The 13,615-nt window shown below is 44.5% G+C and overlaps 1 protein-coding gene across 7 annotated transcripts in view; it reads right to left on the minus strand.

Annotated features, from left to right (window-relative positions):
* The window catches only part of LOC139350863 (ELKS/Rab6-interacting/CAST family member 1-like), a 115,446-nt gene that overhangs the window by 41,825 nt on the left and 60,006 nt on the right, over window positions 1-13,615 (minus strand). For all 7 annotated transcript variants that reach the window (XR_011603549.1, XR_011603548.1, XR_011603547.1 and 4 more), the window contains 2 exons: window positions 13,431-13,562; window positions 7,463-7,623 (listed from right to left, as the gene is read on the minus strand). Coding sequence is in view for 4 of the 7 variants with exons in the window: in XM_070992507.1 (XP_070848608.1) it covers window positions 7,463-7,623; window positions 13,431-13,562 (293 nt within the window). In the remaining 3 variants the exon portion in view is untranslated. The remainder of the gene's footprint in view (window positions 1-7,462; window positions 7,624-13,430; window positions 13,563-13,615) is intronic.

Below are 13,615 nucleotides of genomic sequence, written 5' to 3' on the forward strand. Positions count from 1 at the left end.
CTCTGCCTGTCCGTCTACTACAGTTTTATTATTTCCAGAATAGAAATGTAATCGTTTGGCGCTCGTAACGTACAATCAGAGGCTTTGAGGAAAAAAAAGCAAGCATGTTTTGTTTTCTACTTTTTGATATGTTTTCCCTCTTCATCGCTCCCTCTCCCTCTTTAATTGCTGTTTAATGATCTGTTTGATGGCCTGGCACGCGCAACCTGTAATCAGCCGAGGAAAACAGGCGAGTTTAGGTTTTGCCGCATCCTTTTTTCCTTTATCTGTTCTTTCTCTCCACTTGTGTCTTTTTGTTCGGATATGCTTGGTTCTCGTCCATCTTTCTGAACAATTTGCTCTTGTTCTCGGCTCCTTGTACTTGTTTTAAATCCCCTTCTTGTTAAGCTCAATTCAGCGCACTTTAATTGGTGTGAGAGCTCTGTAATACATGTACAGATTACACATAAAATTACAACACAGAAGAGTCAGCACGATAAAAGGAGACTTTCTCTTTTTCTGTGCTGCTGAAGATCACTGGTTTGCATGGCTTCAGAGACTTTCAGAAAAACCCTGTTATTTGAATACAACTTCTAACTAAAGCGCGTCTTTTATTGCTTCTATTTTCCTGATTCAATCTCTCCCTCTGTCTCTTGCAGGGGAGACAAAAAAAAATCAAAAATCAAAGGGGGAGACAGCCGGAGTCGGAGAGAAGAGTGCAAGAAAGGCAAGAACAGGGAGTGCAAGAAAAATGGAGAGAAAAGAAGGAGACGGAGTGCAGGGCGCCCTGATTTGAGCTTGTAAGACTAAGTGTCAAAACTGCGTGTCCCTTTTTGTCATACTAAGCTCTCAACATGTCTGTCATTCATACGCACACACACAAACACACACACGCAGACAACACATAACAAATATATACACACACAGACTTGCTTTGGCACACTGTGGATTAATCTCATTGCTGTCTGAAGGGATCAAAGCGCTTGTCTCTGGCTTATGGTAGCACACCATAAGCATGTGTACACGCATTTGTGTGGGAGGATGTATTTTTATGCATGTGTGTGCGTGTGTGTCTCTATATGTCTGTGTGTGTGAAGGGGGGTGGGGGGGTGGGGACCATCTCCAAGCATTCCTCTGGGAGAGAAAGCTTCTAAGCAGTCATGCTGTCTCATCTGGTTTTGTAAGTGACTGAGTGCGCGTGTGTGTGTGTGTGTGTGCTATTTCTGAAGACTTCTAACGATACTGATGGGATAGCTGTCGTGTGTGTGTGTGTGTGTGTGTGTGTGTGTGTGTGTGTGTGTGTCTTTTACACGTGCAATCATATTGTTAGTGATGGCTTTCCGGCTGTTGGTGCAGAGCTGTCGTTCCACTGAAAACAGGATCTCTGACTGCATGCAAACAAACACACACACACACACACACACACACACACACACACACACACACACACACACACACACACACATGCACGGCATTGATTAGTTTCAGTATGTACTGACAACAGCGACGATACAAGTCGACAGATAGTGAGAAATACAGCCTGCCAGACAGAAATCAGGCGATAATGACGTTTCCAGACAACGTGGGCTCAAGACTGGAGGGATGGATGGAAAGAGGTGGAAGGGAGGAAAGGAAGGCAGGAAGGATGCAAAGGATAAGAGATGAAAAGGGGTGAAAGAGGAGGGGGAGACGGACAGAGAGTGAAGGAGGGACGGCAGGAATGAAGGGAGGGATGCGGGGAGAGGTTTGAGGATTAGAGGCTGGGTGGGAGATAAAACAAAGAACAGGGGAGCAAAGGAGAAATAAATTGAATTTATCGAGTTCACCTTGAGGCATCAGCGAGGCTCTCTGTGCAGGAGGCTGAAGACGGGGCAGCAACTTGGTGCTTCTGCAGACTTTCTGTATTGTCTAATTGTGCATGTGGTGCGAAACAGAGCATCTGTGTGTAAACAGGCTCGCACTGACACTAAAAGCGTCATTTTTCATGCTACTTTGGGCGAATGGAAGATCCTGGTCCAGCGAATCTGAATAGATCTGCTGGCAGTTTTAATCAGGAAATTTCAGCAAGTATCTACCTTTGTCACAGCCTGCGACAGCCTCCCCCACACACAGAGAGAACAACTAAAATATCATGTTTTATTTCCCCAATAAAGCAAACACAAGCAATGCGACCGACTTTGTTGCCTGCTGCTGGCAGCCTCAGCCGCTCGCTTACAAAAACACGCTGTCAGAAGAGCGTCGCCACCCTTGTTCCTCTGCAGCAGGGTCTTTTCATCGTGACGTCTGTTTTCCTTTGTAATAAGTGGCCTTTTGAAGCATCGTTAATGTTACGATCTCCATAACAACCTTGCAAATAAACAGAAATCAGTGTCTCGCTGTTTTATGTTTCAGGGCGTCTGCTGTAACACATTCTGATCCTAACGCGCCCCCCAAAAATCGTATATGCATAATTCTTGGCTGGTAAAAATAACGGCCGATAAATTAGCCGTCAATTTTGCGCGCGGTGAGAGGGGATGTTGTACGAACGCGAGGGAGGAGGACATAACGTAAGCGGGTCCACATTCAGTATATACTGTAGTCTGAAAGGTTGATGGATGAACGGAAGGAGCCGGGGAGGCGGAGATGGAGGAAATATAATTTCTTCGGGATATCACGCAGTTTCGTTGGCTCGACCAAGTTGTTGTTGGACAGCTGTCTTTCTCCTCTTTGCTTTCCCTCCTCTTCTCTCCGCCGTAAAAACATTTCTGCCTCTGTTCTTTCATTTTATTATCCTCCTCCTGCCCCCCCCAGAAGATTTATATCTTTCGCCCTGACCTCTTTCCTCGCTTTTCTTCTCCTCGCCTTGTGTCTTCTGCTCTCCTGTCCATCTCCTCTCCTCTGACCTCCTCTCCTGCCCACCGTTTTGTCCTCTCCTTTTCCAGACTGTTCCAACATCGCGTCCAAACTGTCAGCGAGATTCACACTAATTCAATTGACTGGAGAAATATTTGCTGTACCTCGTTTAAAATTAATTTACACACACATGGTTTTGGATGTGGGTGCCCTAACGAGTAAAACACCTGAAGAGTTGAATTTCGGCAAGCATCGAAATTCTTTTGCTTCTCAACACGATACCAGTGCAGAGATATTATGACTGAAATGTTGTGTCCACTGTTCAATAACCTCTTAGACGAATCTGAGATGCTGTGATTGAAAGAATTAACATTTACCAAATCAATACATCAAATATGAAACGAGCAGGACCACATCTATGCTGTCAATCCTGTTTACTTCTACGGCTGCAATGCTCTCACGATAAACCACGTCAGAAGGTTTTCCATACTGTTCAAAGAGGTAAGTGAGGAGAACTTCATGCCCTCAACTCCGTCTGTCAGGCAAAGCAAATAACACGGTTGAAAGCTGGATTTTGAGGAAAGCTGCTGCAAATTCACTGGAGACAAGAGAGGAGAGGCGGTTGCAAATATTGACAGCAAATCGTGTGAGAGTCCAGCTGTTGTTCGATTGTTATGTGGGAGACAAGATGTGTTTTAATCACACGGTAAAAACGCCAAATTAGGAAAAGCTGGTAAAAAGCTGAAATGATTTTGCTTTTGCTACAACCTCTCCTTATTCTTTCTTTATTCAAATCCGGGGTCTAAGGATTTAAGTGTTGTATGTTGTACAGATTTTAAGCTGTCGTCGTACACTGATCAAGTCTTATTGGGCAAGGTACACCTCAAAATTATCCAAACACGTCCGTGTACCAGAGAGACATGAGTGTGTGTGTGTGTGTTAAGCGTGAGTGCAGCAGAACAGCGGAGGGTAAAATAGGCTTTAATACAACCAGATTGGCTTTTCAGACTTGACGCCCCGCTGCTACACACACTGTCAGCACATTCCTCCAGCTGGCTGCAACACACACACACACACACACACACACACACACACACACACGCACACACACACACACACACACACACACACACACACACACACACCTGCATACTCCACACTGTACAAACGCATGACAACACACATGCCCACGAGCACACATGGGAAGAAAACGAGCGTGTGCATATTTAATGTATATCTCAAAGAAAATATGTCTGTGTGTGTTTTACGAGTGTGTGCGTACATGTGAAGGCCGCTGCAGATGATTTATCAGTGGGAAAAATGCATGTTGGAGCCCTGCAGGGCAGATGTGTGTATCTGTGTGTAGCTCTGTCTGTGTATTTTCTATCTTTGGATTAGCGTGCGTACCTATTCATTAACGTGATATTCGTGTGCATTTACATGTTTGTGTGTGTTGCTTTTGGTTTTATGGGCACATTACACATAAGGATGTTGATTCCTTCTGTCTATATCGATCTATGTACTATAATGTGCTCTTGGACAGACACACAAATTAACAAAATCCATCAGGGACTGGAGTTAGCATAGTGACGACATATACAAGCAGATGGTGAAAACTATGGCACAAAGACAGAAAGACACTCAGCATGCCTGTGTGTGTGTGTGTGTGTGTGTGTGTGTGTGTGTGTGTGTGTGTGTGTGTGTGTGTGTGTGTAAAGCAAAAAGAGAAGGAAAGGGAGGAAACAAGAGAAAGCAAGAAAGCCAGACAGAATGTCATATTCCAGCTGAAGTTGGTATATATTTCTGCATGCGAGTTGAGTACGTGTGCTAATATATTCTATGTCTGCCTCAGAAACCTCTGCAACATGCCGTATCATATATCACGTCTTACAGAAACATTAAACCTTACACCGATGTAAAACTGGGCAACAAATCAGACATCAAACCCCAAAGAGTTACGGCAGCCTACGAGTGCAGAGACAGTTTCATGTGCATTACACCAAGATATATGGACACGCAGGACGCAGCCACCTTAAACAGCTCATGTTTTACATGTGGGAGAAAGCCAGATACAAATGACGTATTTGCTGACCAAACCCTCACGTCCTGTGAAAAATATGAGCGATGGCGTAATGTACATAATTCACTGCGAGACAGCCAGCAGCTACCTGAAACATCTAAACTTTCCACTGAGGAGGAGTAGACAAATACACAACAACCCAAATACAGCACTCTACTGCAGCCCGAACAATATCCTGCATTATGCAAAGGCAGCGCATGAAAGTGTTGTCAAATAATCACATGAATGCGACCGTTCTTCATAAGCCCCTGCAGGCGATTCGTGGGAGCCTTTAAAGGAGGAATTTCCAGTGTGTTCTGGGTGAGAAAACTGGAGCTACTTTTGATCAGAAAATAAAGCGGAAACAGTAGAAAAAGTGAGCAGAACGGACGTGTTGGTATCAGACGAACAAACTGCAGGCTGATGCTGTGCAAAACAATAAATAAATGATATCTTTAAGGCAATCAATATCAGTGGGACAGAAATATAGCTTGAGCACAGACACTTAAACTGAAGGAAAAGGTGGTTTCTTTACCTGTTCAATTACCAGTATGTGATAGAAATGTATTATTTCATAGGTCGGTAAAAGCTGCTTCCAAATACCCCAGAATAACATCAGGGGTACAAAAAGCGCCTTCTGAAAGCGACTTATTAAATACATTAAAAGCCACTGCTTCTGTGTAGAGGTGGTAAGAACTAAACAACCTAATCTCAAATGGAAAAGGTCATATAAAACATCTGCAATCACATACTGAACGCGTAAGTCACATATTTATCTCATGGTGGAACATGTGAAGTGCAGTCGTGTATCTGCGTCAGACGCACCAGAGACGATCGGCAGAGTAAATATTTGGTCTCCGTACAGAAGGTATGATGTGTGTATGGAAACACAGTCACACCGCAGTTCAGAGTTGGGACAAAGTGGTGACTGGAGGCTTATAGTGATGCTAACCGCAACTGATTTATGCACATAGGTACACACACGCACATAATTTGCCATTGGGACAGTGAAGTTAAATGATAGCACAGACTGAACTGCCCACTGGAGACTCTTAAATCTAATCATGCATGTGTGAAGGGTGGCCTGTGTGTGTGTGTGTGTGTGTGTGTGTGTGTGTGTGTTTACACTGTTACTGAGGGTTGGTGTGGTCAGTGTTTGTCTGTGCATGTGCATAAAGTAAGGATGCATGTGTGTGCCTGTTGCATGAATATTTAACACGGCGCCTGTATTTTCTTAAAAGGAATGTTGGACAAGTCGGACGTCGATAAATCAATCGTGGAGCGCTCACACACGTGCACGCTCCCGCATGCGCATTCGCATACCAAAACACGGCCACGCATTCTGAAGCGCTGATGCTTGTAATAAGCGCACGGGCTGTTGCCACGGCGATAAAATGGCCAATAATTTGCTCACCTGGCCTGCGAATGGACATGCTGCTGGATGCAGCAGCACTCTCCCTGCCTCGCTCCCAAACACAAAGAATGCAAAGTTGGTAGAAATTACCGAGGAAAGAGCGGAGGAAAATTAAATCACAGCGCATGCCCTCATTTTCCCATGATGCCACAGGAAAAGATAGTCCCACAGCGTGTTTAAACAGGCAGGACATGCTAACTCGGACATTATCCTTGGCTTCCATTTCAGCCCAAAGCGTCGTTCCACTAAATTAGACCTCGTTGCAAGGTCTCAGCGAGGATGTAAAACAGCAGAAAATACATGGAATCATCGGACTGCTGGACTCCTCTGAGCTGCACTTAAAATGCAAACCCGTCTATTAAAATTACATTAAAATTTACACACAGTTTCAGCGTGTGCATGAGTGTGTGCGGGTGTCTGTGTATGTAATCAATCAAATGAAGAGCGAGACAGCGGTACATGGTTATTGCATTAACACGCTACTTACATCTATGGCTTTTAAGTGCGGAGAGGAGATAAAAGAGGAGAGGAGAGAGAGAGCTGATGAGGTGTCGGGTAAAGATCAGGTCAACGTGACCGGTGACCACCTTCCTGGAACACTGATGCAACATGGGAAACTACTGGAGATATCATAAGAGCTGCTAATTTCAGTATAAGTGTTGAAGGTTGAGTCTGACTGACGACTGGTTGGAAACTTTATACTGTATATGTCGACTTCTTGTTGTCAAATAGATGCTCATTATAACGCTGAGAGATGCTTTTAGCCATGATAGTAGCATAGCTCTGTGGATGGATGTCTGTTGTTTCACCACTTTGGTCCAGCCTCAAATATCCCAGCAGCTATTGGAGTTACTGCCATGACTGACTTTGTTGACCCCCCGACTTTTCCTCTTGCACCACCATGAACACTGGACAAGCTCACGGTTGCCTAGAATAGAACTGTGGATCTGTGTATGCAGATGTGTTTCACTACAACATGACTGCAACCTTACGTCAACAAGAAGAATAGCTCCATTGCTTTTTGTGTGTCTACATCTGCATAAAAGCAGAAAATAAGTTGTTTTTTTAAACTGTCTTTGGAAATATGACGAATGACATAAGTGTCCAAGGTGTTAATGTTCAGCTGGTTTACAAGTTAACGTAAATAAGAGTAATAAAATGTGTTTTTGTAGTCTTACTTCATCTCCAGGACCTCCTCCAGGTGCTTCCGCCTCTCGGCCCGCAGGGCGGTCAGGTGACCTTCCTTCTCGGCCAGTGAGAGCTGAGTTGATGACAGCTTGGCTTTCATCACCTCCAGTTCCTGTTTCACCTTCTCCATGGCAACCAGCAGATCCTCCACCTGACACACACACACACACACACACACACACACACACACACACACATTGTAAGACATGTTAAACGTGGCTTCTGCTTTTTCCAGCTTCATTGTGTTAATGTGATAGTTTCATTTAATTTCTTCCTCCGGCGTGTGTGTGCGTGTGTGCGGTGTCTTCCTCTCTCTCTGTCTGTGCATCCAACAGCTACCGTGCTTTTGAAACATGATACAATAATTCCTGTTTTTACATGAGGCGCTCGATCGCAGAACATCAAACGAATCATTTTTCTTCTCCGTGTTTTCTTTTCTCTCCTTATGTTGTTTCTCTTTCTCTTCCCTGACGTATATTTCATCTAAGTCTCCCTCTGGCTGTACATCAGTTTGTCAGTTTAATGTCCGTGAGGTCCAAGTGTCGAGGTCACTGTATATCTCGCGGTGTGACGACGATCTGGCCTGCCACCACACACACGAAAACACATACTGAACAGATATACCCACACAAATACGCAGCACACGCACACACACATTTTCTCTTTTGATATGTCTCTCTCTTTCTCTCTTCCAATTATGTACTCCCTGTTTCTCTGAAGAGTTGAAGTAGAAAATAAGGAGAGCGAGAACGGCAGACAAAAGACACAAGAATTAAAGGATTAAAACTGAGAGAGAAAGAGAGCCACAGTGATACATTTATTTCCAAAAAAATATCTGGCATCAGCGCGAATCAAAAAGCCAAAAAAACCCTGAAGATGAGCTGAATCTGAAAGCAGCTCCCGTTTAGAGAGACGCAGAGACAAAAATAAGAGTCTTGTCATTTGAACTGATGAGAGACGGAAAGCGAGAATGAGGAAGGAGTGGAGACAAATAATATCTTCTTGATTCAGCCTGTCTGCTGCAAAGTCATCGCTAGTGGATAAAATAAAGTCAGAACAAATGAGCCACAATCAAGGTCTGATAACGACAGCTGCAGCAGTTTACAGTGATGACAAGCCCCAAGTACATTTACACAAGAAGTGCACAGTGTGGAGGCTCTTGTACCAGAGCACTTCCATTTTAAACTACTTTACTTTACATTTTGAAAAAGTGAAAAAAAAAATCTGCCAGTTTTAGAAATAATTTCTACCTTTTTTTAATAAGGTGGTTTCTTGGGTCTACGGTAGATCCAGCAGGTAGGATTTAGAGGCATCAAGCAGTGAGACTGCAGTTTGCAACCAACTGAAGACCCCTCACCTCTTTCCCCTACGGTGGCTTGAAAAATGCAAAATGTGCTCTCTTTGCTTTTGCTGCTTCAACATTTTGCTAATAATACTTCTGTGCGTGCAACGTAACTATGAAGACTTGCCTTCAGCTGACCGCCCTGCTGTCCACTAAAACAGAATCTGAGTGGTGACATGAAGCAATGATGAAATGTTCAATAAAAAGGCTGACGAGTGAGGTTTGTGATGACTGTTTGTTACCTTTGACCACCTAAAGCCGGCTGTGGTGAACTCATGCATTGGAATGTGAGAGAGCTGCATACAAAAAGGGCAGAGAGAGAGAGAGAGGGAAGGAGGCGGTGATGGTGAGGGAGGAGAAAAAAGGGATTAAAATGGGGGCAAGGCAGAGTGATGGAAAGGAAGGAGTACACACAAAGGGGAAAGAGCAAAGGTGGACATAAGGAGGGATGCAAAGGATACGCAGAGGGAAGGAGGGAAGGAGAGAAGGAGAACAAACAAAGGTGATTGGGAGGAGAAGAGAGGGGGAGAGCGGATTAAAACAAAACACATGCAGGGAGGAAAAGCAGAGAAAAGGAGAGGAGAAAGAGAAAAGTTGTAAAAATGTTCACGTGATAAGATAAACTTTAACAAAAGGGGAGAGAGAGAGAAAGCAAAGAAAAAACAAATGCTAAGCACATGAAAGAGAGATGAAAAGATAAAAGAAGCAGACAGAGCGCAAAATACAGAGCAGTCAGAAACAGCTTGAAAAATGCTATTCAGACAAAACAGAGGGAGGGGAGAGGAGAGGAGAGGAGAGGAGAGGAGAGGAGAGGAGAGGAGAGGAGGGGAGGGGAGGGGAGGGGAGGGGAGGGGAGGGGAGGGGAGCTTAAAATGGGAAAGAGAGCAGAGGAGAGGAGAAGGAAGAAGGAAAGGATGAAATTTAGGAGTGGTGAGAGTAATATAAGGACAGAGAGGAGAGGAGTGCAAAGGGGAGGAATAAATGCAGGAGAGAAGAAGGAGAGTACAGGAGAAGAGGGAAGAAACAAGTAGAGGAAAATATAAGTAGAGGAGTAAATTAGGGATAGATGAGAGTAATGTAGGTACAGACAGGAGAGGAAAGGAGGAGAGTGAAGGAGAGGAGAGGAGTGAAGGAGGGGACAGAGGACTGTAAAGTCAGGACAGAGAAATGAAGACATTGGAGGGAAAGGACGAATGAAAGACCTTTGGCCGACATCAGAGATGCAGAGATTGAAGGATGGAGGGATGCAGGGAGGGGTGAGGAGTGACAAGCCCCAGCTGGAAAAGGAGGAGCAGGAGGAGAAGGAGGACAGCAACCCCTTCAGTCTTCTGAGCGTGTGTGTGTGTGTGTGTGTGTGTGTGTGTGTGTGTGTGTGTGTGTGTGTGTGAGTAAGAACTTTATTTTAAGAAGAAGGAAGGAGGAAGAAGGTGCACCGAGTTCACGAATTAAAATCGTCTGGTTAATAAAAGACGGAAAGCTGGAGAAGAGAACGTCTGTCTTCAGTTTGGTCTCTGAAGAGACAGATGGAGTGTGTCATACTGTTGACTCATTTCTCTGTTTCTCTCACAAACACACATGCAAGCACGCACACACACACCTTTCTACAGAGATCACACATACAGTAGTGACTCATGTCTCACAGAAAAGGTTTAGTATATTTTCATGTGGTCTTGGTCAACTATCCATGGGACGGTCCCTCTCACACACACACGTACGCACACACACACAGGTTGTCAATATATGGCTGCATATTAAAGGTGTGTGTGTGTGTAAATGTGCCTGGTTTGGCTACATTTGCATGCGTGTGTGTGCCAACGCTATAATAAGCATGTGCGCCTTTGAACAGGCCGTCCTCATTAAGGGAGGAAATTGTCTCTCCCTCTGTCATCATTTTATAAATCATTATGTGAAAGGCTAATTGCAGTGACGCAGTTGTAAAACGGGAACACAAAAATATTTATTTACAATTTACTGTATATAGGAACACGTTTCCAGTTAGAAAACCAGTGTGGCGTCCATCTGGCTCCAGCTGAATGCGATGCTGTGCACTGTTTAAATAGCAGTTAGCACTTATTTCCGCCATGTTTGTGCGCGCGTGTGTTGGGAGCGAATATGTGTGTGTATGTTGTGTATTCCTATCCTGTCTGTGAGTACCACGTGCACACATGTGCGCCTGTGTCTGTGCTGAAAGGCTGAGTTAGTGTTGTTGATGTTGGGTGAGGGCTGCATCGAGCGTCTGGCTGCCTTCGCCACTCGTTCACCACACGCTGACGTTTCTACTCCTTCCTCCTTCACTGAAGCATTTTAACAGGAGGACGCTCTCCAGCACCCTGTCCTGCTCTAAATGGCCTCAGTTCTGTCTAATTAAAGCTGCCACTTGTAGCATTTTGAAGCATTTCAATGCGTCGCTGCCAAATCCAATGTGATAGCTTGGCACAATCGCTGTAAACAAATTAAACCGGAGTCAACTTCAGGAGGATAAACAAGTTGGATGTGATTTTTGCCATCTTTCCTTTGCTTGTTCCAATCTTTTCTATTGTGAAAACCCAGAGCATTAGGCCCGTTTGCTCTGATCCAGGCCCCAAATCCTCTCTGCAACTGTGTCTTTGTTTTGTGGAATTGCAGTTAAGCCATTTGTTATTTCTTTATCAGCGTTTTTGACTAAGTTGTTCCAGGAACTAGAAAACCACAGGGGAAAAAACTTAGGAACAAGTCCCTTTGGTGTGTTCTTGTTTGCATTCCCGCCTGATCTGAGGAACCACGAGTATTAGGCAAATTAGTCCAGTAATTGGTTAAAACACGATGGCAGCGTTTGTGATGAGCTGTGGATTTAATTAAATTTTGTAAAGGCGACCTGCAGAGATGGAAAATGAGACTGAAAAGCTCCAGAACGGGAGTGTTTTATGGTTATTTATTTCTGCTTTTCTTGAGGCAACATGAAACAAATAACAAATAAAAACTTGCTCCTCATGCTCACTCGCTCTGTCCACTTTACCGCCACTTCCTCTCCTCCTCTCTGGTCCACCTGAGCACCGAATTTCAGCAAAAGCAAAAACAAGTTCATGTTCAAGAAACAAATCCCTCGACTTTTGTCCGTCAGTGGCAAAGAGGGAAGTCAGGTGGTGTTATTACAGAGCTACAACATCCACAAAGAGAGGAGTTCAGAGTGGATGGGTATGTCAGCAACACCTTGGACTTAAACAGTAAAAGTTTGTTTCAGCTGGTTTTCTCTCACCTTAATCATGAGGTTAATGTTGAACATGATATATCAGGTATAAACTGTGTAAATGACACAATTTGACGTTAGATTTGGTGGATTTGTCAGGCTGTACTGTGTATGTGCAAAGAATGCATGTGTTAAAATGGACCTCATATTCTGTATGTGCTTGTTCAGATGAATAAAGCTGCCTTAAATTCCCAGAGTCATTCATCCACATTCAACATGCTGCTTCTTTTCATTACATCAAAAGGCAACTTCAAGCTGTCCTGTGCATCATTTTAAACATTTTCCCTCTCGTAGTCAGAATCGTTGAACCTTCGGGATCTTGACTAGAATTTGAAATAAAGTTCTGTGACTTTTTCACGAAACAGGAAATAAATGATCTCATAAGCCTTGTTTCTCCAAGAGCCTAATTCTCCATTGCAATGACAAACAATCCATCACTATCTGCTTGCCTGTCATTTTTCTGTTACACCTGCACTTATTCTGTGTGGCACCCATGAACATTAACCATGGACAAGGGTGTCAGCAGTAAAACGTGTGTTTGCATGCCTGTCTTTGTGTGCCTGTCCAGAAGCAGCCTGGTAAGTAAAGGCCAGAGAGGACAGCCAACATTTAGAGGCAGTAATAACAATGGAGTCCAGCCGTTTTGCCAACAGCTACAGCGGGCCGTGTTTTCTCAGGGCAGTTTTCATCCTTACAGCCCACGCTGTTTTTTCCCACTTGTCAAAACCCATCCAGGCTCTGAGGAACATTTCCCATCTCTATGGCCTCGTTAAGTCACTGGTACACAGGGGAAGACACACTCCCACTGGTCTGAGGTTGAATCCACTAAACCCTTCCCTTCTGAGCCTCCCTTAACACCACTACCAGCTTTCCTACTGTCTCAATATAGATAAAAGAGATTACAAATTGGAGCGGTCGGCCCGCGCTCCATTTGAGAAGAAGCCGTTTGTGTGTTGCCGGCAGAGGAGGACAAAATACAAGCTGTTCTTTAAATAGGGATGTATTTACCTCTTCCCCAAATGAGGAGTGACTGTGCAAACACACTCACACACAGAGCCACACCTGAATGAGCTCAGTTGGCACAGGGCACGCGTGCTGCCGTTGCCATTAGCCACTTTTGGCACAGCAATGTTTAGCTATGTCAGAGAGGGTTTTCATGTTGCCCTATAGATGTTCATGTGTGTGTTTCCTTGTGCGTCTGTTCAAATGTCCCACAAGGACAGAAAAATGAAGGACATCGTCTGAAGTGAGGACATTTGTGTGTATAATTAACTGATAGGGGTTGAGGTTAAGGAAGGTTTGGGTCACACATTGACTGGCTGGGGTTAAGGATTCTCCTTTGACATGCAGCGACACACTCGTGTGTATTTGCGACGGAGAGACGCCGTACCTGTTTCTCAGACTGTGTGCGCGCCTGCTCCTCCTGCGCGAGCACCACCTCCCTCTCCGCTGTGATCTGAACGCTCTCCCTCAGCGCCTCCTCCAGCTCCTCAATGCGCTCCTCTCTCTGACGGAGAGTGTCCTGCAGAGGGAAAGTATGCAATGTAAAGACGAGAGACTTTCAGTTGATCAATC

The sequence above is a fragment of the Chaetodon trifascialis genome, chromosome 22 (assembly GCF_039877785.1).
Source record: "Chaetodon trifascialis isolate fChaTrf1 chromosome 22, fChaTrf1.hap1, whole genome shotgun sequence".
Taxonomy (NCBI): domain Eukaryota; kingdom Metazoa; phylum Chordata; class Actinopteri; order Chaetodontiformes; family Chaetodontidae; genus Chaetodon; species Chaetodon trifascialis.